The sequence below is a fragment of the Prinia subflava genome, chromosome 12, assembly GCF_021018805.1.
Source record: "Prinia subflava isolate CZ2003 ecotype Zambia chromosome 12, Cam_Psub_1.2, whole genome shotgun sequence".
Classification (NCBI taxonomy): domain Eukaryota; kingdom Metazoa; phylum Chordata; class Aves; order Passeriformes; family Cisticolidae; genus Prinia; species Prinia subflava.
The window spans coordinates 19,689,913-19,715,926 of record NC_086258.1 but is presented as its reverse complement, the minus strand read 5'-3'; the positions used below and the strand labels follow the sequence as shown (position 1 = coordinate 19,715,926).

Here is a 26,014-nt window from a genome sequence, read left to right as displayed (position 1 = left end):
TCATTTCCCTTGCTTTAGACAAAAAACCAAAACCAAACAACCCTCACACTTCCTCTGCAAGAATCAATCTGCCAGAGGATTTGCTAATCTGGATCTCTGGAACAAATTCAACTGGTCTTTCTCAAATGTGATTTGCAAACTCTGAGGCATTTGCACTTTGGTTTCCAGACACAAAGAATCACAGAACCATTTGGGTTGGAAAATACCTTTAACATTATTGAGTCCAACCATCAACCCAGCACTGCCAAGGCCACCACCAAACCACGTTTTTAAAGCTGCTGCTGAGGCTCCTGAGCACAGGGCTGGTTTACCAAGCTGTAATGTGCTGGTAATGACAGGGAGAGAGCAGGGGACTTGCAGCCACCTCCACCATGTCTCGGGCACAGCCTGTCCCCTGAGGGCTGCAACCAACTGCTAACAAGTGACATCCAGCAGAGACAAGCCCCTAGCGCTGGGCCAGGCTGCACCACTGGGTCTGATGTTTTAATCAGAGCTAAATCTGGATTCTCTGCTGTCACCTCACTGGGTGACCTTGGAAATGTCACCTGGGATATAATATAAGCTACATGGGAGAGGATGGCAAAGCAAGCCATGGTATGGAAAGGTACTTAAAAAGTCACTTATAAAGGTATTTACCAAGACAACTGCTTGGCTTTCCTACCCTCAACAGACACTGAGTAGCTCCAAATAGCAGTTTACCACCCCACTCAGTTTACAGTAAACATCTTGCTTCTGTACATGCAGCTTATTTTACACACTCATAAAATATGTGTGCAGAGCACACCAGGGCTGAGCTCGATGGCAGGAAAGTGCGAGAAACCTTCTCCATTCCCATTCCTGCTCTCAAGCTGCAGGCATTGTCCAGTCTCTAACACCCCTCCAGGCCCTATGGCTTTGGGCAGTGGTTCTGCCTCCCCCCAGCCACACTCCTGACTTCCCTGCTGGACAATGTGACGGGGTCTCCCTCCTCAGTGGCTCCAGAGAAGAAGTGGGCTGCTCATCTCCCTGCAGAGGTACTACTACAGGCTCTTACTGAAGACTATAAATATTATTTGGATAGCATAAACCTGAAATTGTGAAATATAAACCTCCTCCTTAGAGGTGAGCTACATAAATGCCCCAGGCCCCTGTGTCTCTTGGCATAAAGGGCACCTTGTCCTTGCAGGGAGCAGCCAGGAGCCCTCATGCCAGCAGCTGTTTGTCCCACATTGGAGCTGAGGGAAACTGAGGCACAGAAGAAGAAGGGAGAGTCATTGTGTGAACACTCCTGGTCTGCTGCCATAAACAATAGCTACCAGGGCTGCTCCACAACAGCTAGGAAAATCCAGGGTTTGAATACTGATGTCTTGGGGATCACTGGAAGAAAAAACAACATTCAGACGTGGACAGGAGAGGATTAGTTCACCAAGGCACACAGTGACTGCCAGAGAGTGGCTGGAGAGAAAGACTGAAACAGGCAGTTGTTCCCTGTGTCCCATCAAGGCACTCACATGTCCTCAGGTGCTCCACAGGCTGGCAGAGAGAAGCACCTTTGCACTGTTCACCTGCTCCCAACAAAAGCACACTGTTTGCAGTAGGCACCCAGGTGTGGCTGTTGCTGTGAACTCCAGTCCTATTCCCAATTCTACTAACATGGGATGATCACGTGCATGTGAAAATCCGCCCGTGTTTTGCAGGTGTCCCCAGTCCTGTCACGTCCATTGCTCAACACCAGCAGCAGGTTGCCTGAGAGCATCAAGCCCATAGAAGCAAAACACACACCAGCCCTCCACTTTCACACTGTCCATCCTATCTGGATACCTCGGAAGGGTTAATCCGAGGCTTTTCGGCGCTGCTGTTGCTCCGTGTGGCACAGCCGGCTAAGCCAGAGCTGGAAAAAACTTGTTCCTTTACCTTTGTGCAGGCAGGAGGCAGCGAGGCGGCAGCGAGCAGGCAGCGAGGCGGTCTTGTGGCGCCTGGCAGCACATCCCAAGGGTCGTCACAGCGACTGTGCGGGTCGGGCTGCCCAGGGGAAAAGGTGTCCCGCAAGCAGGGGCAGAAGGTGGACGAAAGCCATGGGGTCTGCAGCCCCACTGGAGAGTTCTCCCCCGTAAGCAGGCGCCCAGGGAGATGTGAGGGGAGCCAGGAATCCGCTGGACAAACTCAAAAGCTGGACAGGGCAGCTGGGAACAGAGAAGAACTGAGCTTCTGCCTTTTTTTGCAGGTTTGCTGTTGCCGGGGAGAGGTTTTAGGCTGTCATCCAGCTAATTCACACCACAGAGACAAGCACTTGAATTAGTTGCATTATCTGCGCCCAGCTAAAGTGGACAAAGGATTAAAGTGTGCTGAGCACCACCACCGTGATTTGCATCTCAGAGCCCCTTCCCACGGGCCCCCTCTGCTCCCAGCCTTTTTTTTTTCTTTAGTTTCCTGGCTGTGAGCCAGCCAGCATAAGAGCCCTGTTTACAGAAATGATGCCTAGGTTAATATTGCAAAAGACTTCATCAAAGCCTGTAGTTGCTACTGAAGCAGAAGGGTCTGACCGCGGGCCGTGAGCTGACCGGGCTGCGCACACGGGATGAGTCGCAGCCACGCGGCGCCGCCGCCCTTCGTTTGACCAATTCTGGTCTCAGCCTGAGGTACGAAACTTTCTGCCACCATGGCGTATTTGAAATAATGAGCAAAATCAAACTATTATTCGTCTCCAAAGCTGCACACAAAACCTAAATGCAACTGTTGTTTTAGGGAAAAACACTATTTGAGTGCTAAGTAAATATTGCGCTGTGCAGTGACCTTATGGGCACTTTTTCTGAGCTCATCCAGCTGCCAGAGATTATTATTTTATGCATGTTTATTCATGTGGAGAGGATGGGGAATGCTATTGCTGTATGTTTTGTGCTGTCAGTTTCAGAGAAATCCAGACTGGGATCTCTCAGAAGCAGTTCTAGATCTAGAGAGGTAAAGCAAAAGCCTATCTGCCATCACTGGATTCGAATTAATTAATGGCTTTTAAAATGTTTTTTCACCACCAGCACTTTGTAGGTAGGTGTAGTTTTCCTGAAAGGTTCACACTGAGCTCTGGTGTGACAAGCAACCTTTATAGGTTTCTATTTTACCTGGCATTTGCAGTTTTTCTTCCTCTGCACGGGGACTGAGTGACCTTAGCAATTGCCAGGAAGGGGACTTCATATGATGAAAGCAGGTGAAAAGGAAAATAAGGGCGGAACTAGGTAAAGCCAATGCATATCTCAGAGGAGGTGTGGTCCTGTCCTCTATCTGGCTGTGGTCACAGTCTTGTGAAATATAAAAGGAGAAGGCAGTGGTTTCTTAAACAATCTGGTGCCAGGATCCTGTAGCGAGAAGGAAGGGAGGTGCTGGAAGAAATGCAGAGCAAGAAGTCAAGAAGCTGGGAAAGGTGTGGGACACACCGGTGCTCTGAGCCCCTGGAACACCACCAGCTCTTCCCTGAAGGCCTGTTCGCTGGGCTGAGGGTTGCATGGTAGCTGCACTCCCTTCCCCAGGCTGGCCTAGAGGAGAACGGAGCTATCATGTCCCAAGGAGAAGCAGCAGAACGCGGCACTGCCAAGCCCCAAGACCAGGGATGGGCATGGATGGTCCTGCTGGCTGCAGTGGTGCTGCAGGGGCTGACGCTGGGCTTTCCCTGCTGCATCGGTGTCTTCTTCACGGACCTCCAGCACGAGTTCCAGGCCAGCAACAGCCAGACGTCGTGGTTCCCATCCATCATGGTGGCCGTGCTGCACGGAGGGGGTGAGTGATGGCAGGGAATGGCCTCCTCCACCTCCTGCCCTTGTGCTGCTGCTGGGGGGATGTAATGAGGAAACGTTCAGCATTTCGTTAAGGTGGGTGGTGGAAGGGACTGGGAGGTCCAAGTAGAGTGGCTGTTTGGCAGTACACAGCATCTCCAAACCACTTGGATACCACAGTCCAAAGCTAAATGTCCACAGATTCCATGCTCCCTTTTGTCACTTTCAGAGTTAGCCAAGACCCTTGGTCAAAGAAGAAAAATCCCTTTCTCAGCCTAGTTTTTCCAGATCAGCAAGAACATAGTTATTTCTCACAGAAGCTCTTTGAATAAGCCAGAACACAGTGCTGGAGCTCTGGTGATTTCTTGGTTCACCTTGTCCATGAGAGCACATCTCCTTCCAAGTGCCACATGACAGCTCCATTCTTTGTGGCTGAAGAGATGCCAAAAGCTGAGCTCCTCAGAGCTGCCAGCTGAGGCAAAGCCTTAAGAGCAGCTCCCTGGGCGGTGGCACGGAGGGCACACCTACACAGGCACCAGGGTGGACGTGAGCAGGGCCGGATCAGTGCAGAATGTGGGTCAGGCAGCACCCTCCGGCTGCAGGGCTGGAAGGAGCACTGTGCTCTGTGGATAGTGGAGTGAATCCCTGTTTTTCCCCTTGAAATAAAATATGGGAGCAGCACAGGGCAGTGGTCTCAGATTCCACACACAGATGTGGGGATTCCTTTCTCCTTCTGCAGAGAGAAAACCAAATCCTCAGCAGCTCAAGGACTTCCCAATGAGTGGCCTGTGCTTTGTGACCCATACAAACCCTGTGCTTATTTGATAAACAGACAACCCAACCCCTACCAGCCAACAGAAGGAAAGTTCTCAGTGTAGCCCATGTATCTGACTTCTCCCAGAGTTCATTCCTGCTCCCTTCCAATGCTGGTGAAAGTTGATACTACATTATAAAGGAAAAAAAAACCCAACCCCAGAACCCTGAGTCACAATGTGAAGGCTATGGCAGGTTCAGTCTGTTCCGTGCAGGATATGGCTGGCAGCCACCTGCATGGAATTGAGAGTTTGCACCTTAGCAGAAACAGTTGGGTCTAGAATATCAAGGTGCAGATGAAAAAATCTATCAAGGGAAGTGAGCAAAGGAGGAATCACCGCTGAGAGTCAGCAGAAATAGAGCAGTTTCTGCAGGGCTTGGAATTTGGAAGCTGTTGGGCATTCCCCATCCTGCTTTGCAGTCCCTGTGATCCTTCTGTGATTAGTGGGAAGGATCCAACTGGGACCTGCTGGCTCTGGGAAATGGTCTCAGAAGCAGCTTGGTCCCAGCATGTCCAGGAAGGACAACTCTGGCAATATCCACAAGAATGTCAATCATCCTGTCATCTTTAATGAAGTAATTGTTGTGTGGGAGGCTAGAACCACAGTAAAAGGTAATACTAAGACAGCCAATACATAGATCCAAAAGTTATAAATTAGATAAGGAAAGAATAGCCTTGTGTTGATATTCACAATAGAATTTGTCAAGGCACTGCCAGAGAATTTGTTTACCAGTCATGTCTCCTATTGCAGGGTGTTACAGCATAGGAGGGCTTGTTCATGTCCCCCAGTAGCACGAGGCAGCAGTAACATAAACCAGAAGGAAAAAAACAACAAAATAAGCAGAGATCAAAGCCTCCCTCTCAGGCCAAGCAACGGCTTTTGCTGCAACTTCTGACCTCCTTTGTAGGGGGCCAGGCTTTACTTGATTCAGGTTCTCCTGTTACATCCATCATTTCAGCACTTAATTCTTTCCCAAAATTGCATGCTGCTGTCACCAGTTCTCTTAGAGGTGCCACTCTCTTTTCTTCATCTTTAATCTTTTTAATTCACAGGAATTGAAGGGGAAAAATTATTTGTTGCAAAAATTGGAAGAGGAAGGAATATGGGCAGAGCAGCCAGTACTGGGAGAAGGTTCCATGCATGAGAGCTATGGAAAGAAAAGGGAAAGGGCACTGGGCAAACAATAGCTCATAACTCAGCCAAATATATCCCATTATTGGTGCTACGTTCCTAGGTAAAAGCCATTAATGATTATGTTGTTATAAGATAATTTGAGAGACCTCAGGGCCCTACATTGGTCTCCAAAAGGGGATTTCAGGCTCTTACAGGTTCCTTCTCCTAGATATCCATGCACACGGAACACTCTGCACTAACTCATGCAAATGCAGCACTTCTGTTGATATTATTCTTGCAAAAGAAAGCACAAACCCCCCAGGCAAGTGAGAAATAACATTTGAAACCCAGACAACAAGTAACCAGGATCATGAGTAATCAGTAATCATGAAAAACCCTTATGGTTTTTAGAGCCAATCTCATTATTTTGTAGTGTTCAGTTTATGCCTTCTTGGGCTAGTTAAACAGCAGTACCATCCTTAATGTCTTCAGCAGGAGGAAAAATAATCCAGTCACATTTGCTGGACACTTTTTCAAAGGCCAGTGAAGTCTGAGGCGAAAATCTCCCAAGCAGATCAAAATACAGACAGCTGCACTCCTAATTTTAATAATGTTCCACTGTTCACTTGACTGTGTGGATTTTATTTCAAACCAGACATTGATTTATGTCACAAATATGCCACAGGTTATATTCCCCACACTGACTGACTCCTAATTCTGCAGCTTACAGTAATTTTTGCATCTGCTTCCATAACCTTATATGTTCAGAATTGGGAAAAAAGTCAATAAAATGTGGAAAACCTTGGGGATCCTCGAGGGAACAGAAAAAAACCCTCTTACCTTCTGATCCTCTTCTGCCAGAGCATGCAGAGAGAAGCACCTTCCCACTGGTGGGCTACAGGCATGAACTAATCTTTCCTTGCCCCAAAATGAAGGATGTTAAATGTCATTAACAAACAACTAATTTATCACAACCTCATGGAATTCACCAGAAGTCCATTTCCAAGGGTTTTAATGAAAATCCATCATACCCTACTGGATGGTCAAAATCCCAGCAGATCACAGACTTCCCCTCAGCCAACAAGCTGGCCAAGCTCTTGGGAGGATCACGGAATGTATTTTCTCTTCCTGTCTCCCCACTACATTAAGCTGCCGGGACAACCCTCAGGGTCTCTAAACTACATCATTTGATAATTGCAATCCAGCAGGTACAAACTCCTTCCTTCCTCCCTAACGGCTTCCCTTTTCCTTCTCTGCTTGCAGGGCCCCTCTGCAGCATCCTGGTGAAGCAGTTTGGCTGCAGGTTTGTGGTGATGCTGGGTGGGCTGCTCAGCGGGCTGGGAATGGTGTCCAGCTCCTTCTGCAAGTCCATCAGCCAGCTGTACCTCACGGCTGGCCTCATCACTGGTATGTACTAGAGAGCAGGGAAACTCAGCTGCTGTGCTGGAGATGGGAATTGGGAGAGCCCTGACTGAGTGGTCACATTTTCCTACTCATCTGTGAAATAGGAACCTCCCAGCACAGCAGAAATCCTACAGCCACTAGACTTGGCCTTCACACCGCTTTAGCACACACCTCACCCACTCAACCTCGCTGGGAAGTGCTTCTCTCTGGAAAAAGTTACAGCTCTCCAGAGGATAAAACAGAGAAAAAGGATGTCTGTTCTTTTTAGTAACTTCTCAGCCTTTTGTCTTTCAAGAAGGGAGGGGGTTTTGTTGTTTTTCCAGTCTTGGAACATAATGTGTTGGGATAATATCCTTCCCAGGTTCCTTGGGCTTGTATTTTACCACTCCCAAACTGGGGGAGAACGGAGACATCTTTTTCTAACAAAAGACCCTATTGGTTTTGAACAGAAGTAACAGATGGGAACTTTTCCTTTCCAAATATTTCTCCAATGTAACTGACATTCAACTCTTGGTTTTTAATAAAACAGAGAAATTAATTCCTTACTCTGGAACCAATCCTGCTGGATCTTGCAAGTTAAGCAGTGGCCACTGCATAGTGAGAAAAACAAGCAACTCCCTGAGCCCTGATTAAAACATCAGGAAAGCAGCACTGCTTGTTGCATGTGCTATAAAACACAAGTTTTTAATGAACAATTCCATAACAACTTTAGGAATTGTAGTGTGTCCCAGAAAAATGTCAGTTTAGAGCAGTATATTTACTATACCCAGGAACACAAATAGTTTAATTTATACACAACATCCTTCTTCAACCCTGGTGTGGGGTTTCTGAGTATTAATCAATCCCTGGGGGCTGGCAGGTCAGAAAATACTTCCATTGCAGATTAAGTCATCTGTGAGTACACCCTGAATTTGGGCCCTTCTCACCCTTTAAGACAACAAAGAAGGATAATTTATTCTCACTTCTAGGTCTGGGATCATGTTTCAGCTTCCAAGCAGGAGTGACTGTGCTGGGCTACTACTTTGTACGGTGGCGAACACTGGCCAATGCCGTGGCTTCCACTGGTGTCTCCCTGGGTTTCACACTGTGGCCGCTGCTGTCTCAGTACTTGCTGGATGAGATGGGTTGGAGAAACACCTTCCTCATCTTTGGAGGAATACTACTGAACTGCTGTGTTTGTGGAGCCATCATGAGACCCATTCAGCTGCCATCAGGGTCACTTCCACAGTCTGCCAAGCCCGAAGAGGAGCCAGGGAGTAGAGCAGAAGAGGCACAGCTGTCCAATGGAGCATCTCCTTACCACCCCATGCTCCAGCAGCACACCAGAAGGACAAAATGCTTCCAGATGCTGCAGAAATACCTGGCTTTTGACATCTTCTGTCAAAACAAAGGTTACCAAATTTACACTATTGGAGTGACCTGGATGATGATGGGGTTTGCCTTACCACACGTCTACCTTGTGCCTTATGCCATCCAAAATGGGGTGGAGGAACGCAAGGCAGCTCTCCTCATCTCCATCATCGGCTTCATCAACATCTTCATCCGCCCTCTCACAGGGCTGCTCTCGGGACACAGAGTCTTCACAGGGAGGCGCATCTACCTGTTCAGCCTGGCCGTGCTCCTCTGTGGGCTCAGCAATTTCATCTGTGTCATTTCAGCTGAGTTCAGCGTGCTCATTGTCTACTGTGTCATCCTCAGCATAGCCATGAGCGGCGTTGGGGCGCTCGTCTTCCAGGTGCTGATGGATGTGGTGGATATGGACAGGTTCTCCAGTGCTCTGGGGCTCTTCAGCATCCTAGAGAGCATCACCCTCCTCATTGGGCCCCCCCTCACAGGTGAGAGAGGCTAGGAAAGCTGGCTGGGGGAAAGGTGGTAGTTTGGCAACTGGTGACAAGTGTTTGGGAGCATCAAGAAGAGGAATTAGGGAGCTTCCAGACCCATGGTGTAGGTGAGTTAGGCAAAGGGAGCAATATAAAAGGTAGGGTTGGAAAGGAATCATCAACCTCTTCATACAGCTAGAAAGAAATTTCTACAGCTGTATCATGAGCAAACTGAAAAAATTACAGAGTGATCTGATACGTATGAGAGCAATGACAGCTTTTTTCCAGTAGCTCACAGGAATTACCACAAACTTTTTCACCATTTTGCCAGTTTGCATTGTTTTATCCATGAAGTCTCAAGGAATGGTAAACATCCCATAAAACAAATTATTGGTGTTCAAAATTATTACCAGTCCTACATTATTCAAAAGCCCCATAGTAAAAGCTTCTGTTCAATCTTCTTTCCAAGTTCTGGAGCATATTAATTTTTCTCTGGAGACAAGAAAGGAGCTAGTTATAACTCTCAGTTCAATAAATTATTCACAGTTCACTCCAAATGCCACTAAGTGACCTGTCCAAGACACATCTGCTCCTGCAGTAAATTCAAAAGATTAACAAACAACAAATGTCAACCTGAGCATGTCAACCTCAGTTCAGGCTTTAGTTCTCCTCTCTGGACAATGAATTGTGGCTACTCAGCAGGAAAATTATGTCTGGTTCAATAATGTGATGGTAATATGCAGTGTATTTCACAGTACTCCCTGGCATTAGCGTGTCAGTCACTTTTCTCAAAGAGCAAAAAAGGCTCTTTCTTGGTCATCTCTGACAGGAGCAGCAGATGGGCAAAACAAAGCACAGTAAAAGCAGCTCCATTTCTGTTTACAGCCCTAAAATCTGCTACATAAAAGTACACTATGGAAAGAAACGTCACCAGTCTTGGCTGAAAAATACAAACAAACAAACATTTTTCCAGTATTTCCACATTGATAAGCAGCCTATGGAAGGCATCGTGTATTTGGCCTAAGTATCACTTTTCCATCTCTAATATTAGTGTTAAATTACTCCCTTGATATCTAACACTCCTAAATGGTTTATATTCAGGTCATTCAATGTTAGTCATAATCTCGCTGTGCTGTGAATTTCCTTATCCCTCATTACACAGGATTAGAGACAAATGTTCAGTTTAGAGACCTTACTTTGTAAATTTCTGAGCTGTTTCTCTATCTAGTTGTTCTATTTTCTGTCCCAGGATGTTATAAGGTCACTCATTCCAAAAGCCACTGAGCAGCAGTGGCACAAGGGTCCTCTGCTGAGCAAACAAAGCAGCAGGTTGGGGAAAAATTACATTTTCCTTTCTTTCCTGATTGCTCTGTGTATTGAGATATACTTTCTACAGAAATATTACCTGACTTGTGACTACAAATAACAAACTAAACAACCACTAGAATCCAGAGACAAGGAGAGAACTTAACTCATCAGAGAATGCTTGTCTTTTGTACATGGCAGTTTGCTGAATGATTCAGGTTTAACATTCATGTAAATGTGCGTACCTCTTCTCTTTGGCTAAGCTATGACTTCTATTTCAGGTCTTCTGGTAGACATAACCAATGATTACCACTACATCTTCTACAACTCCAGCTTCTTCCTGATATCGGCTGCATTATTTATGGGGCTCAGCTTCTGTGCTCTGGAAAAAAAAAACAAATTGAGAGAAGCTTCCAAAGCACATTTGGACAATTCCTCCAGATACCAATACAATGAAATGTCAACAGAACCAAAGGCTGAAAGTCAATCCCCTCCAGCAGTTGAGTACGTCACGAGCATATGAAAATAAAGGGGGGAAAAGAGCAACACCATGAAGTGGTCTGTACAAAGCAACACATGAGCCAACACTCATGGCAGATGAGAAAAAAGCAGTCTGCTTTCCACAACTGTCATCTTCCTTTTGCACTTCCACTCCATAGGAGCTTGTCAGATCCCAAGACAGTGATCCAGACCATGGGCCCAGCCCAGAACCCAGCACCAACCAAGGAAATGAAGCAGAGAGATCTGGGCTCTCCTAAAGCAAGCCATGGGATAACAGCCATGGGACTCAGCACCAGGAGACAAATGCTGTGACAGTTCAAGTGGGTTAAGTCACCACCTTAAGAAGTCACTGGAATTTCACAAGCATGTTCCAGTCAGAAGTGCTGGATAACACATATTAATGGGTAGTTGTTGCCGCATCTGAATACGCAATTTTGGTGCACAGGCTTTCTGTTTGCATCCCATGTTGTGTGTGACAAGACAAACAGCTTCCACAGGAAGTGTGTTAGTATTTCCCACATCTCTGAATAATATACAAAAGCAGCTGCGTGTGTTGTAGAACTCAGACAAGTCTCTAGTAAGATCAACTCTTTTCTCCTCTGAAGCATATACAGGAGTTCTTCATGCCAAGGACACCTTCAAAGCCTCAAAATTCAACTCCAGAGCTGCAAAAAACCTCAAAACCCCCCAAAAAACAACCCACCAAGCCTTGGACTGCCTGCTTTCTGTAACTACTGATATCTCAAGTGCTGTTTATATATCATAAAAGAGGGTTCATAGCTCATGTAAACACACTTCAGGATTAACTGGAATCCATTAAAGCAGGGAGGGTGATATCAACCTAAGAATAGGGATATGCATCCTTTTATAGGGCAAAACTCAAAGCAACTGTAGTTCCTCTCTGTGGAGATCAGTTCAGCTCTTTAGCCTTTGACTTCTAAACTTAATTACATCAGCATTCTCATTATAGAGAACTCTGTACAAACATAACTTATATTTCTTATAAGCACAAGCAGAACTGACAAAGAAATCTGTGGGGAAAGCACACTGAGAAAAGCCAGCGTTGCAGACTTTCTATCCGTACAGCCTTGACTGTAAGTGACTTTCTCTGCCACATTCCCAGGATTTGATTGTCACTGCTCAGGCGATAGCTGCAGCAGCCTCAGCATCAGCTCCAGATGCAAACTGTTCATACTCTGAATCGTCCCTGATCCGACAGACGCGGAAAACAGCTCATGAAACGTGCGGATAAAGGTAACCCAACACATCAGAACAAGCAAAAGGATAGAAGCACAAAATGGGAGAGAAATGGAAGAAGTAACAGCTTTCAATGGAACTGCAGTGCCTGTCTAAGAACTGTTGTATCAAACTCAGCTGCAGTGCATATCTGGAGAAATGTCCTATCAGATTCCTAGTGACAAACCCACAGTTTTCATTAGAGCTCTCCATACAAAACAAACAAACCAATTAAAAAAACCCACTCTGGATGAAACCACTGGAAAACTGACTCCAAGGTCTTCAGAGACCATGATGGCTTCACACGTGGCTTTCATCCAGAAGGGGCATCAACCCTTTAGAAGGGTTCCAGCTCCCACAGCTCAGTATCTTCTCCAATACTGCCCTGGGATTACGGGCCCAGGAGGATTTTCTGATCAAACCTATATTTAAATAAGATGTTTAGTGGGAGATATACATATCTAATCACTCACATGTGTTTATTAACTTATGTAATGCTTACATGGTCCATAACTATGAAGTAAACAGGGACTGGTGCTTCTCGGCTTACCAAGACAGACTGATGTACATTCCTAGGAAAATGAGGGAGTTTTCTCTCTCACAAAAAAGCAATAAAAAAGAATTAAGTCCTAAATCTCTTCTACTATTGCAAATAAACAGCTAAGCAGCTGAACAGATTACCACTTTCTCTGTGTGGAATTCTTAAATTTTACATTCTGTTCATCTTTCTAGATTCCCTTTCTGTTTTCTTATGGAAATATGAGGGTATTTGGCCACTGCTACAAATATCCTGGGCAAAATAGGCAAGATATGGTGTAAGCTACAATCCACCAAAATTTCTCACAGGAAACAAAGGTTAGGTGAAGGAGCAATGGAAGGCAGCCCCTGCATGGAGCCAATTGATCTACTGGTAATGCTTTTGCCCTGGCTGCTTCATAAAGAAGGAAACATACAGGGCAAAACCAAAAATTCTTCACCAATTGAAGCTGACACAGAGATCAGCTCCTCCCACACCAAGGCAAAGACACCTGTTTTGATCATTTCTTGATTGTGCACAGCAGTGCAAGATAATTTAGGATAGAAGGCAAGGAGAGTGCTTTTCAGAAGTGCTTTTTGATACTCCCAGACTCATCCCTGGGGTCACTGGGACTTATTCGCAGGAACAGAGAGGTTTCTGGGAAGAAAAACAACCAATTCACAAACCTGTTATTATAACATTTCTCAACTTGCTGACTGAAACCTCACTAATAGATCTCAAGCCCGAAAACAGAGTTCTCTCCCCTGGTTACTTTTCACAGATCCTTTAAAAGTAATCCACAACCCACAGGTTGAAAGCAAATCCTCAGCAGAAAAGAAGTAATGTTTTATGCTGTATTTCCACAGGTGAATAAGACATCTGAGTTCCCATAAGAGAGAAAAGAAACCCTCTCCTCTGCTTTCCACGGGTCTCCTCTCCCATGTGTGTTTCCAACCTGAACTCCAAGCTGCCTTGAGCAGGAGTTTGGCAAGGGATAACTGGAGAGACCTGAGCATGCTACAGAATAACAAATATTCCCCCTCAGAGGGATCCTACAGGTGCAGCAACACTCAGTCCTTAGGAATCTTGGGGACCAAAAGGACAAGAAAGCAATAAAAGTTCCCATCGTTAGTTTAAGGTCATCCCTTTACACAAGGCTCCACTGAAGCAGTTTCTTTAACACCAGCAGACAGTAAAATAATCTGGCTTTAATTTGGGACAAACACTAATAACTCAGCCAGGTTACAAATCTCTAGCCACAAAAATTGACCAGAATTAAATGTTCCTTGCTCCCCATGTTCCCCATTGCCCCTCCCCTGCTCCCTTTATCATTGAAGATATTCTGACCATTGCAAGACAAGCATTTTGGCAAGAAGTACCTTTCCTCGCTGAAATGAAACATTCACTGGGAAGTTCACACTGAAATACTGCAAGATCACGATCCTTAAAAGCCTAAGATTCTCTGCCAGGGTAATACTTGGGAAAGTTTAATATTAATATTATTTATTTATATTTAATAGCAATAAAGGTTATAGAAAGGTTACACACTTTAAGGCACCTCTGAAGTGCAAAATCACTTAATTTAAGAGCTTGGCTTGCTGTTCGCAGACATGGCTAGTAGCTATAAGAAAATAAAAAACTACTAGAAATTAAAATTTCCTGAATTCTGAGTTTGGTGTACTGTGGAAGTCACCAGAATAGTCCCTGGAGCTGCGACTACCCCAGCTAGAACAGCTCCTGCTCTGGCAAACAGCAAGTGCTTTGAGTATTCACACCATTAAACTATACAGCCAATATTGGGGGGTAAATGCAGTTCTTACAAACAGAAGTAATTGCATTTTTCCTTTTTAAACACAGTTTCCCCACCTTATCAGTCAATCCCAGTAGAGCTCTGTTTGTATGGACTAGCTCCCTGTGTTTGCTTTCTCTGCTGCTGCTTTCCCACATTACTCATTCACCCTCCATTTAATTGCAGATGAGGCTTTAAAATATATCAATACTTATCACATACAAAGGCACACATTAGATTTCTTACTACGTTACCAAAACATTCTAATATAGACATAGTTTGTAGCACCTTTGCTGATCATTTTCAAATAAACTCAAATATGCTGCTAAAAATACAGGTATATATTTAGACTTATAGATAAATACATACTGACTTCAGTTGATAATCATGCTAAGAGCTGAACTTGCTGGCACTTAGCATGGCTTAAACTTTTATTCTAGGTAAAAATAAATATCTTCCTTTTCATGTTCTGTGTCTTCCCATACCATTACAATGTTAAAGTATTTAGCATTACTGCATTCAGTGAACCTTCTTTGCTCATCCTTCTATTTAATGTAGTCATGGGCAGGTATTTTAGTGCCCCCAGCTGTGTGGGTTATCAGCCCGCTACTCTTGTCACTGGTGCCATGTGGATCAGTCCATGACTAATTTGCTTGATATGAAAATCAATTGTATTTGAGATAACACAAAAGACAGTATGTTCTCACGGCCTGTTCCTTGCCTTATCCACAGAAGAACATCCATGCATGTAATTGCTTCAATAAAAGCAGTACAAATTTCTGCAGTCCCCTCCCGCAGTTTATGATCTTTATTAACCTTTACCTTGTATATTTACATGACATAAACCATAATTGAGCCCTCTTGCCGCACGTAAAATTGCAGTGGTTTCACTAAGCTGTGTTAGTTCAAGGCAAGGGAATTGCTCCACTCTGTGCCCAAACCATTGTACAACCGAGGTGGAATCACCTGCTGTTAATTCACTCCTTGGCTTTGTTTCATTTTTTCCCCAGGTAATCTACCTCACTGGGCATGTATTGTGCTGTTTCTACCTTTTCTCCCTAGCTTCATGAACAATCCCGTTATTTAAACTGGCATTGATCCAGGAGCAGCACTACCGCAATGACAGCAGCACTAGGATGGAGCAGCAAAACATATAGAGGTGAAAATTCGTTAAGTAAGTAATCAGTGGGGAAAGCTCAGTTGCTTTGCAGAACAAAGCATTTAAACAGCAAAGCTTCGCCATATAATGAGACAGCCAAGTACCTCGACACAGGCTCATTTATTTTATTTATTTTATGTATTGAATACATTTTAATATAATTATATATAAAATATGTAATTACATATATTTAGAGAGAGAGACCAGAAGCAGCCACCACCCCTCCTCCTGAGAGCAGCGGACCCGCCCACCGCCCACAAAATGGCGGCCGCTCCCGCCCCGCCTGAGGGGAGACGGCGCCGCGCAGTTCCGCCCACAAAATGGCGGCGGGCGGGCTTTTCCCGCTGCTCGGAGGCGGCGAGTTCCGCCCCGCTCCTCGGCACACCCGGCGCCTCAGCCGGCGCTGCCCGGGGGAACGGGCGGCCCGCTGCGGCGTCCAGTGATGGAACTGGGTCGGCTGGAGTACCTGCAGGCGCTCGTCACCGAGTTCCAGGTGACGGACAGCACAGGTAACTAACGCCGCTGCTCGCTCGCCCGCTCCGTGTCCGGTGTTTCCTCACACAGCCGACCCTTTTCCCTTGCAGAGGCCAAGGAGCAGGTGCTGGCGAACCTGGCCAACTTCGCCTACGATCCCAGCAACTACGAGTATCTCCGGCAGCTCCAGGTGCTGGATCTGTTCCTCGATATGCTCACCGAGGACAACGAGAGCCTCGTGGAGTTTGCCATGGGTAAGGGCTGCCCCGAGCACCCTCAGCTGTCGCCTGGGCAGGGGACACCGGGCCCGCGCTCGGTTTGGTCCTTAATCCGCACCAAATTCACGCAGGGCTCCAAAAATAACCCCACACTGTGCTGATAAAGCCTCACTTAGTGCAGAATGGGAGAGAAGTCAGAGGACATGACCTTCCATGTCCTTAGAGAGCTTAATGAAGACACTATCTGGAAAGAATTTTTTTTCCCCAAACACTACCTGAGTAACTTTTTACTGAAATCTCTCCCGTAGAGAAGCAGTCGTTAATACATAGATTTTGCCAGGTGCATTGTACAGATCCATGTAACCATTCTGCTATTGGCAACTGATCTTCTAGAATACTTGACACTTTTTCATAAATCTTTTGAAGAACTGCCTTACTGCGATTTTTCATGGCCTGAGTATAAGCTAAGGGGCCAGGTGCCGTGAGTAGTTCTGTGAGATGATACTAAGGGTATTTGATTTTTAAGGTTTGTGGCTGCATCCCAAAGTTTCAAACATTCTGTGCTTCTTAGCTACTAACTCTATTACCTCCATTCTGTAGCACCTGCAATAAACTGCTGGCTCGTGTCTTCCATGAGGGATGAGTGAGCATTCCTGGAATCATTCTGTGGAAGCAGTTATGTACAGCAGTAACAGTGCCCTCTAATGATACACAGGAGGAGTGTGCTGGTGGAAAATCGTTGGAAAGAATCAAAAAAACATGGCCTAGGGAACCGTTAAGAATTTTCCATCCATACAGAAGATCTGGATGTCAGAAATAGGATGAGCAGTGAATTCGCATACCTCAGACACTTTTCTCTTGCTGTTCCAGGTGGTCTTTGCAACCTGTGCTTGGATAAAACAAACAAAGAGTACATCCTGGAGGCCAACGGGGTGGAGCCCATCATCAACTGCCTGTCCAGCTCCAACGAGGAGACCGTGGTGTCGGCCGTGACCACGCTGATGTTCCTGACGACGCCGCGGTCGCGCGCGCAGACCACGGCGCTGCCCGTGGTGGAGTGCATGCTGCGCTTCTCGCTCTCAGCCAACACGCGCCTCAGCAACCTGGCATGCATCTTCCTGCAGGATTACTGCAGCCCTGCGCAGGTGGAGGAGGCCAGGAACCTCAGCGAGCACACGGCAGTGGGGATTCCTCTGCCCAAGGACTGAGCGGGGCTGTGGAGAGGGGAACCTCCCGCTGTTCTCACTTTCTGCTCAGCAGGTCAAGAGCAGCCTTATAAAGAGGGGAGTTGGTCCCACGAGTGCTGGTGTTAACAAACAGGATGGAACAGCACTAACATGGCAGCTGGGCCAAGCACACAGCTAAGCCTGCAAGCAAATATTTAAAATAAAGCAGGTCATGGCTGCGCATTGGAAAGTAGTTTGCCAAGTGCAGCTCAGCACCCAGCTTGCACGAATAACCCTTCCCAGCAATGAGGGGTGTTCTGCTTGGGTTATTGGGTGAAATTATATCCACCCCAGTTACTGGCTAGTTGTGCTGCACCTCTCCCCTTCAGTGTCCCTGACAAGTGACACTAAGTGTCAAGTCACTGAATTGTCACAGAAATTTATTCCTCCTGCAGAGAAGGGAGTTTCCCTGCCCTGGCAGTTCACAATCTCTCCATCCCTGTGGCCCTAGTTATGCCATCCTCTAATCCTGGCACAGGCAGCCAGCTAGGGAATCACTGCACAGGGCAGGCTGTAGCTACCCTACAAATGAGGAAGTGGTAAGTTTGTCTTGCATTGCCACTGGTGAGAAAAGTAAAGGGAAAAAAAAAAAGCAGGCTCATGGCAGTCTGGCACATGAGAACAACTGTCTTGTAAAAGCTTCTGTTAATAAAACATTAACTTAAATGCTGTGTAATCAGTTCTGTGTGAGCTCATGAATATTTCTACCTGCACTTGCAGCCTTTGCCTACTCTTACTCAAGCACATGGGCCAAGAAATGGACGCCAGCCTAGTATTTTCATTATCAGCCATGAGGCAAGAGAAAACCCAATAGCCAGGGTGCCTAAATACCTAAATTTTAAAAGGTTTGACTGTTGAGCCAGTGCTTCCTGGCAGACACCTACATTGGATCTGCTCATGTTCAAGAGCCTTCCTCTTTTTCCCTCCCCTCTGCCCTCAGACAGCACAAACCAAACAAGAGTGAGGTTAAACACAGAAAATTCCAACTGCAGCTGCTTGTAGTTTATAGTTTCTCTTCTCCAACAGCAAACATCCAAAACACTACAGAGATAAACTGAGTGCAGAGCAATCTTCCAGAAAGCCAGAGCTCTGTGTGTGACAGAGCAGCTCATTTCTCCCTGTGGCTGATCCCCGCAGTGACAGTGCCTCCTGGCCATGGCAGGGGATGCGCTGGTTGCTCCCTGGCAGTGGGAAGAGCACAGCATCCTCCTCCTGCACTAGTGCCTGCGCTTGCTTTCCAGGATGGCCCTCCAGTCATCGGCCCAGGAGCGCAGGCGGCGGCGCGGGGCCGGCAGCTGGACGTGCCTGTTGTGGCAGCAGGTGAACAGGATGTGCTCCCAGCTCGGGTTCGGCTCCGCGCCTGCGGGGAGGGGGGAAAGCTGCAATCAGTGGGGGGTGGCTCCCCAGGCAGCAGCCAGCCTTGGGAATGCTGTTCAAACCTTGGATGGTGTCCTTGTCATCAAACAGCAGGTCAGCAGCCACCATGGTCTTGTCTCGGGTCAGAATAATCCGCTCCACAAACTCGGGTCCCAAGTGTTTCTCTACCCACTTATACTGCAGAGACAAGGAAGAGCAGAAAATCCCGCTGTGCTCTCAGTTTGCAGATCACTCATGTCAGACCAGCCCTAACAGAGAAATTTCTTCCCCCTGTAAACCCTCAGCAGTGCCTAGGAATCTCCACATGGAGGCTGGCTGCAGCCCAGGATGCTGATTAAACGTGTTTGTGTGACAGCCTTCACTCAGCACTGCCCTGGCTGTGCCAAACAGTTGAGTGTGAGAAGCACTGGCTGCTTGCCCAGAGCACGTGGGCTGTACCCATCTAAGTCATTCCAGTGACCAAAGTCCCCCCTCCATTCTCGTGCCAGGGGCAAAAAGGATCTATTCCAATACCACAACCTCCTCAACACAGCACTAACCTCTTCTGGGACATCTCAGGTTCCAGATTTAGACTGAAGTCGGTTTTGTTGGTTGGTGGTTCTCCAGAGTGGAATCCCTGGGAACACCCCACCCCTGTGGGCCACACTCCAACAGCTCCTTTGCTGTCACCTGCTGACACAGCTGGTCCCAGCCCAGCTCCAAGAGCCCAGGGCTCACATGCTCCACAGTAATTCTGGCACCATGTGGCACTTGGAGATTCCCTGTCCTGAGTCACTGCTCGGTGTGTGGGAAGCTGTCCCTCAGACAGGGATTGAGGGAAGCCTGGCAGCTGGGGCAGCTACTGTCTTTAGGAAGGAGTAGCTCCAACTTGGGTAGTATGAAACAGCAAGACCTTGAAAAAGCAACATTAAACACAGTAAAAACAATTCTCTCCCACCTTCTCCACGACGCAGTGCTCATATTTCCGGAGAGGACTCGTGCAAATGAAGACTTCAGTGCTGAAAAGAAACAGCTTTTGTTAGCAGTCAGGGGAAAGTGTGTTAGGTCCTGGAAAAGGGCTGCAGAGTGCAAAGTGTTCTTACTCCTGCATGTGGAGCATCTCCTGCACAGCTTCCAGGGCTCCTGGAACTGGATCCAAGTCTAGGAAGAAGCCAGGTGACTCATAGACACTGGCTACCTTGGCCTGCAGGAGACAGAGGACAATGAGCAGTGGCTGTGCTCTGTCACAGCACTCTGCAGTCACCCCCTGTGTAACAGCCTGGTGCTTCTCCCCAGGAGTGAATTATAAAATTTCTCACCTTTGGGTTCTAGGAAAGGGTCCAGCTTGGGCACACAAGAAGGAGAAGTCACTTTCTGGTGGCTCATGAGGAGGCAGAGCTGACCCTGGCCTGGCTTTGCTCCCACAACCAGCCCTGACCCACTGGAGTCTCAGGGGGGCTGAGGGAGGCAGAGCTCCCAGCCCACCCCTTCCCAGCAGGTTGGAGACTTCTCCTCTGTCACATTTGGCTGAGATTAGCTGAGGGCTCAGGAATTCACCAGGGGTGGGTGGGCAGACACAGGCACTGCCCACCAGCCTCCTTTTCCTTCAAAGAGGGTACAGCACTGACCATGCCCATGGCCAGGCCAGCACAGCCACACCTGGGGGGAATCCCTTCAGCAAGAGGGAAGGATGAGGATGAAAGCACTGGGAAAGCTCCAGATCTTTGCTGCTTTTTGATTTTCAATCACCATTTAAAATATTGTTGAAGGAGCAGGCGGCCTTGGCTCCAGCCTGGATGGAGCTGCTCCCCGGAGGTGATGGGCAAAGTCTGCTCCAAAGAGTCTGAAACTGCAGCAGGAAGTTCAGAGATGATCCCTGTGCTTCCCCAAGGGCTTTTGGTTCTGTGAGGTGACCTGTGCATCCCGTGAGCCCCATCAGGGCTGGGTTTGAGGGTGCTGTGGGACACTAGAATTAAAAATTATGCCTTTTGTGTCTGCACCTGCTCTCGGTGTAAACCCACCTTCCATACAGGCAGGTGGGATGCCACATGAATCAGAGAGGAAATTAATGATAAACAAGTGGTGAATGAGATTAGCTCTAAAGGTAGAATCATTTTAAAGTGAGTATAAATAGGAAAGAAACAAGATTACTGGAGGAGCAATGTTATCCCAGGCTAATGTAGCCAAAAATAAATAAATTAAATAAAAGGTATTTAATTTAAAATATGATGCACTACAGTGGCATCTTTAATCTCTGAAAAGAAGAGCAATATTTCCATGGCAATTTCCAGATAGGACTGTCCTTCCAGTCCTTTTTCTTCTTAATTCACTGGTAAGGCATTTTCACGCCTTTTATTATTAGGAAATTTACTGGTTTGAATCCAGCTCTGGTTAGTTAATTTTAAGAACTGCTCCCTGGTGACTGTTCAGTGGCCTGTATTGAGCGTTTCACAGCAGGTCACAGCTGATGGGTTTTCCCCTCCCTTATCCCACATCCCATCATGGCAAAGGACCCACAGCAGCACCGAGGGCTGAGGCCCCTTCCAGGCCTGAGTTTCACCTTCAGATAGAGAGGTTAAGCTTCCAGTATATCTTCAACTTGAGACACACAAATCTTAATTCCTTGGGTTAACATAGTGAACTTCAGAGTTGCCAAAGCAGCATTTTTCCACAAGCATTAAAGTCATACATTCCCAAGCCACTGAACAGTTTGGAAAACTTAATTCTTGTTTAGTATTCTTTAAAGGCAAGCTGCAGCCTTTGCTTAGAAGAGTCCAGCTGAAGATGTCCTTGCTCTGTATCACCAGTGGTACATCAACAAAAACCCATTTCAATTAAACAGCAGTGAGGTAGAGTCAGCATTAAACCAGACTCCCAGATCCTGAAGCTCACTCAGTTATCACCACCTATAAATACTCATAAATCAACAGCCAGAAAGTTGAAGCACTGCCTGATTTCACATGCCAATCAGAAGAGGTTAAGGAGCCTGTCTAGGTTCAGACGTGGCAATCAAATCTGCCCGGATCTCTGTTTCCATGCAAAGCCTCCCTGATCCCAGCAATAATTCCCTGGAGCTCTTCCCAAGGAGATTGAATTACAGACTTGGGGCTCTTGTCTGAAAGCTCTTTTATCCTACAGCAAGACAACAGAAACTGGCAAGTTTCCACCACGTCACAAAAAAAGTCTGGCTTTGTTGGAGAAAGAAATTTGATTTGATGACTCTTGGAACCAAAAGCCATTTCCTCTCATAAAAAAAGTGACTAGAAAAAGAAAGTAAAACCATTTTCTTTCCTCGTGTTCATGCCACCAATGCTGCACGTTTCCTTTTAACTTCCATTAGTAAGATAACAGTTTGGATACAAAACTGGAGGGACTACATCTGTCCCTCTGCTTTCCCATTTGCAGGACTTAAAAATAATTCTAGAAATTTTACCACTGGTGGGGATGTTGAATCCCTTTCTTGAAACTGCCTGGGGCCAGGAAATATGGGGATAAATCCCCACCAGCAAAATGGCCACACACAGAGGAGGGCAGGTAGGCAAGTGCAGTGAAAAAAAATCTTCAACAAAATAAAATGGATTAGAAGTCCTTCTAAATAAAATGGATTACAGTGTGAAATTAATGATCAACCTGCAATCAAAACAGAAATTAAAATGAAGTAATGGCTCAAGTTTCAAGGGGCAGCTGCTCAGCACAAACGAAGTATGAACACCACTCAGGAAGAGGTGATGCATAAATCATCACCACAGTCCTTCCCAGGCCCTGCCACAAGAATATCCCCACCCTGGAGGTTTATGGACAGACACAGCCAACACTGTGAGCTTGGTGTCACCCTGGTGTCCAGCTGACCCTCTGGTGTCCAGCTCATCCCTGGTGTCCAGCTGACCCCCTGGTGTCCAGCTCATCCCTGGTGTCCAGCTGCCCCCTTGGGTGTCCAGCTGATGCCCCTGGTGTCCAGTTGATCCCCTGGTGTCCAGCTGATCCCCTGGTGTCCAGCTGCCCCCTTGGGTGTCCAGCTGACTCCCGGTGTCCAGCTGATCCCCTGGTGTCCAGCTGATCCCCTGGTGTCCAGCTCACCCCTGGTGTCCAGCTGACCCCCCTGGTGTCCAGCTGATCCCCTGGTGTCCAGCTCACCCCCTGGTGTCCAGCTGACCCCCCTGGTGTCCAGCTCACCCCTGGTGTCCAGCTCACCCCTGGTGTCCAGCTGCCCCCCTGGTGTCCAGGTGCCCCCCTGGTGTCCAGCTGATGCCCTTGGTGTCCAGCTGCCACCCCTGGTGTCCAGCTGACCCCTCCTTTCAGTACTGACAAACTGCAGGCTCAGTTTCCCTGAATGGACACCTGGCCCCACAAACTGCCCTGTGTGGGCTGCTGGTTCCTGCCAAAGCTTTCCCTGCAGCTGGAGCCAAAGACAGATTTTCCACAGGGATTCTCCTGTCCCAGACACTCTGCTGAGCCATAGCAGAACAAACATAGGCTCTGTGTTTTAAACCAATGTATGGTATTTACACAAAACCCAAAGGAGCCTCAAATCTTTAAAACTATAACCTTATTGTTCTACCAAACATACCTAAACCAGCCCAAAGCTCCAGGGATTACTGAAGGAGACAGACACACAGCACAGCTCCATAAAGCTAATTTCCTAAGGAAGTCAGGCTAGAACAGCAAGATAAGAGCTTTCTACCATTGCTGGTGTGTGTGGGATCCAAACCAGTTATCTGGTTATTTCATTGCCACACCTAAGGTCTGGGGAGGAACAGGATGAGCATGAACCAAATTAGGGAATGAGGATTCCAGAAATAAAACAAAGGGCAATTTTCAGATAGATCACATTGTAGACCTTCCAAAAAAGAAAAAATAGAAAGTCATGACCCCTTGAATTACTGGCAAATAGTTGTTTGGGATTTTTTTTTTTTTGTCCATGAGATTAGTTTAAGGAATACTCATTTAAGCAAAAAATCATGTTTGTTTATGCAATGTAATAGCCAAATTTATGTCTATTGACTATATTTATAGGTTTCTGCTTCCAGGAACATTTGACCATCAACAGTCATCGATCAGAACTTGGAGCCTGTGGAAATGCTGACTGGATCCAGGGACTCCTGTCCCTTATTCTGATGCAGGAGCCTTTACCTCACTATGGAACAGGAGTGAAATGACTGTGAATTGTCATTTCTTAGCAGTAAAAAAAACCCAGGCCCAGTACAGGATCTTAATGAGCAATGAACTTCTCAGGGAAAGTGTTCGGCACAGCCTGGGTCAGCCCCTGTTCCATTTCCTTACAGAGTCCTCGACTGTCTAGTGGTGACCAGAAGGAAGGGTGAAAGTCTGGATTCACAGTATTTGTAATTTTGTGTTTCATGCAGCCTTAATTTGTGTATTAATAATCAGTGACTTCTTCCAGGAGGATAACCAGCCCTTTACAGAGCAATGTGAGTGTGTGGGAATTCTGCCATCAAACCCTTCCCTGAACCATCTTCTTTTCCTACTCATGATCTCACTCTTGCTTTGCAGCAGAATAATAACTTAAAGCTCCCTGAGCACTCTGCACGTGCTCACACAGCTCCACAGCAGGACAAGAACTACATATGTTCTATCTGGGTTTGTACAGAATAAAATCCTGTATCTGTATTCTCTCTATGCCCTGACAAGCCGAGTGCACAGCAGATAAGAGATCAGGAACAGCGGAGAAAGCTGGTGGAACACTTTCTGCCCATGCAAACCGCTGCCATTTTAAATGTTTGCTAATGGCTGGATGAGTAACACAGAGGTTTGCAAGGCAAAATTACAAATACTGTGAATCCAGACTTCACCCTTCCTTCTGGTCACAACAGGACAGTCGAGGACTCTGTAAGGAAATGGAACAGGGGCTGATCCAGGCTGTGCTGAACACTTTCCCTGAGAAGTTCATTGCTCATTTTAAGATCATGTACTGAGCCTGGTAGTTTTTTACTGCTAAGAAATGACAATTTCATTTCCCTCTTGTACTGTGGCTCCTGCCACTGGCTGATAGGCAGAGTATGAATCCAGTCAGCATTTCCACAGGCTCCAAACTGCCAGAGCTCTGATCGATGACTATTGATGGCCAAAAGTTCCTGGAACTAGGAACCTGTAAATATAGTGAGTAGGCAGGAATTTGCTTATTATCTTACATAAACAAACACGACTTATTGTTTACGTGAATATTCCTTACATCTAGGTATACATGGACAAAAAACCCGCAGGTAATTGAAGGGGTTTTTAAGACACGCCGGTCCCACGCTGAGCTTCGCGCAGCCCGGGGGCCAAGGCGCGGTTCCCCAGCGGTGTGAGGGCTGTGAGGGGGTGAGGGCTGTGGGGTGTGAGGGCTGTGAGGGCTGTGAGGGGTGTGTGGGCTGTGAGGGGGGTGAGGGTGTGAGGGCTGTGAGGGCTGTGAGGGCTGTGAGGGGGGTGAGGGCTGTGAGGGGTGTGAGGGCTGTGAGGGCTGTGAGGGGGGTGAGGGCTGTGAGGGGGGTGAGGGCTGTGGGGTGTGAGGGCTGTGAGGGGGGTGAGGGCTGTGAGGGCTGTGGGGACTGTGCCGCCCCAGCCGCACTCACCGCCAGGTCCTCCCGCACGCTGCGGTACTGCTCCCGCACCGAGAAGCCCCTGCGCTCCGCCAGCTCCACGCGCGGCTCCGCCGGGAAGCGGGCGCGGAACCCCCGCAGCACCGCGCCCTCGAAGTCGGCCAGGACCCCGTCCATGTCCACCAGCACCCGCAGCGGCCCCGCCGCGCCGCCCTTCGCCATCCGAGCCCGCACACGCGGCCGCAGCGCCCCCGGCTCGGCACCGGCCAGCGCGATCATGCATATGTATATCCGTCATGAATATGTATAAATTTTATGAATATTTATGAAGGGGCGGAGCGCCTGGAGGGCCACTCCGCGTGGGAACAGGAGGGCTTTAAGGAACAGCAAAGGCTCACAAAAGCCGCCCCCGTCACCCCTCGGGACCCCGCAGTGTCCCCGCCCCGAGGAGAAAGCAGCACCGTGGAGCCTCAGCAGCCAGCACGGAGCATTAACCAGTTCCCCTGGGCATGGGCTTGCAAAGGAAATATTAATTTATGGGTTAGTCCCCTTGCTCTTTACGCAGGGCATTGTGCACAGCAGGGAAGCCTCCCGGACGGAGGAAAGGAGCGCGTCAGAGCAGATCCAGTTCGGTAGGTTCAGCACCCCAGGGCAGGGCTTCTCCAGCAGTGAGCTGGAAAGCCAGGGCGCTTTCAGGCACTTGTTTTTCCAGGTGAAGGCTGGAAAAGGCACCAGCAGACACAGCAGCTCCATTCAGAGCCTCTGCTGTAGCTTCCCGGGCAGCAGAGCCCTTCCAGGA

General features: G+C 47.4%; 3 protein-coding genes across 4 annotated transcripts; 2 read left to right on the top strand and 1 right to left on the bottom strand.

The window, feature by feature from the left end:
• Positions 1 to 1,935: 1,935 nt before the first annotated feature.
• Positions 1,936 to 12,614, top strand: SLC16A5 (solute carrier family 16 member 5). The gene is made up of 6 exons (XM_063409613.1): positions 1,936 to 2,089; positions 2,204 to 2,618; positions 3,501 to 3,747; positions 6,935 to 7,078; positions 8,044 to 8,910; positions 10,482 to 12,614. Exons 3-6 carry the CDS (start codon positions 3,528 to 3,530, stop codon positions 10,721 to 10,723), a joined length of 1,473 nt encoding a protein of 490 aa, XP_063265683.1. The 5' UTR covers positions 1,936 to 2,089; positions 2,204 to 2,618; positions 3,501 to 3,527; the 3' UTR covers positions 10,724 to 12,614.
• Positions 12,615 to 15,648: 3,034 nt separating this feature from the next.
• ARMC7 (armadillo repeat containing 7) lies at positions 15,649 to 17,996 on the top strand. Of its 2 annotated transcripts, none has more exons than XM_063409614.1 (3): positions 15,649 to 15,895; positions 15,987 to 16,130; positions 16,965 to 17,996. In XM_063409614.1, exons 1-3 carry the CDS (start codon positions 15,664 to 15,666, stop codon positions 17,300 to 17,302), a joined length of 714 nt encoding a protein of 237 aa, XP_063265684.1. In that variant the 5' UTR covers positions 15,649 to 15,663; the 3' UTR covers positions 17,303 to 17,996. The 2 variants fall into 2 exon arrangements, with proteins under 2 accessions (XP_063265684.1, XP_063265685.1); XM_063409615.1 differs by having other exon boundaries at positions 15,706 to 15,911.
• Positions 17,997 to 18,266: 270 nt separating this feature from the next.
• On the bottom strand, positions 18,267 to 25,483 carry NT5C (5', 3'-nucleotidase, cytosolic). Its single transcript, XM_063409618.1, has 5 exons — positions 25,249 to 25,483; positions 19,780 to 19,880; positions 19,635 to 19,695; positions 18,760 to 18,874; positions 18,267 to 18,680 (listed from the first exon to the last, which is right to left on the bottom strand). The coding sequence occupies exons 1-5, from the start codon at positions 25,435 to 25,437 to the stop codon at positions 18,538 to 18,540; spliced, it is 609 nt and encodes a 202-aa protein (XP_063265688.1). The 5' UTR covers positions 25,438 to 25,483; the 3' UTR covers positions 18,267 to 18,537.
• Positions 25,484 to 26,014: the final 531 nt, after the last annotated feature.

What these genes read in the sequence shown, in the direction of transcription:
- SLC16A5 (XM_063409613.1), top strand. Translation starts at nt 3,528, where the DNA reads ATGTCCCAAGGAGAAGCAGCAGAACGCGGCACTGCCAAGCCCCAAGAC. An exon ending in GGCCGTGCTGCACGGAGGGG is followed by an intron (nt 3,748 to 6,934) that starts GTGAGTGATGGC and finishes CTCTGCTTGCAG; the next exon opens with GGCCCCTCTGCAGCATCCTG. An exon ending in CACGGCTGGCCTCATCACTG is followed by an intron (nt 7,079 to 8,043) that starts GTATGTACTAGA and finishes TCTCACTTCTAG; the next exon opens with GTCTGGGATCATGTTTCAGC.
- ARMC7 (XM_063409614.1), top strand. Translation starts at nt 15,664, where the DNA reads ATGGCGGCCGCTCCCGCCCCGCCTGAGGGGAGACGGCGCCGCGCAGTT. An exon ending in CGCTCGTCACCGAGTTCCAG is followed by an intron (nt 15,896 to 15,986) that starts GTGACGGACAGC and finishes TTTCCCTTGCAG; the next exon opens with AGGCCAAGGAGCAGGTGCTG. An exon ending in CCTCGTGGAGTTTGCCATGG is followed by an intron (nt 16,131 to 16,964) that starts GTAAGGGCTGCC and finishes TTGCTGTTCCAG; the next exon opens with GTGGTCTTTGCAACCTGTGC.
- NT5C (XM_063409618.1), bottom strand. Translation starts at nt 25,437, where the DNA reads ATGGCGAAGGGCGGCGCGGCGGGGCCGCTGCGGGTGCTGGTGGACATG. An exon ending in GCGTGCGGGAGGACCTGGCG is followed by an intron (nt 19,881 to 25,248) that starts GTGAGTGCGGCT and finishes TGTCTCCTGCAG; the next exon opens with GCCAAGGTAGCCAGTGTCTA. An exon ending in AGCACTGCGTCGTGGAGAAG is followed by an intron (nt 18,875 to 19,634) that starts GTGGGAGAGAAT and finishes TTGTCTCTGCAG; the next exon opens with TATAAGTGGGTAGAGAAACA.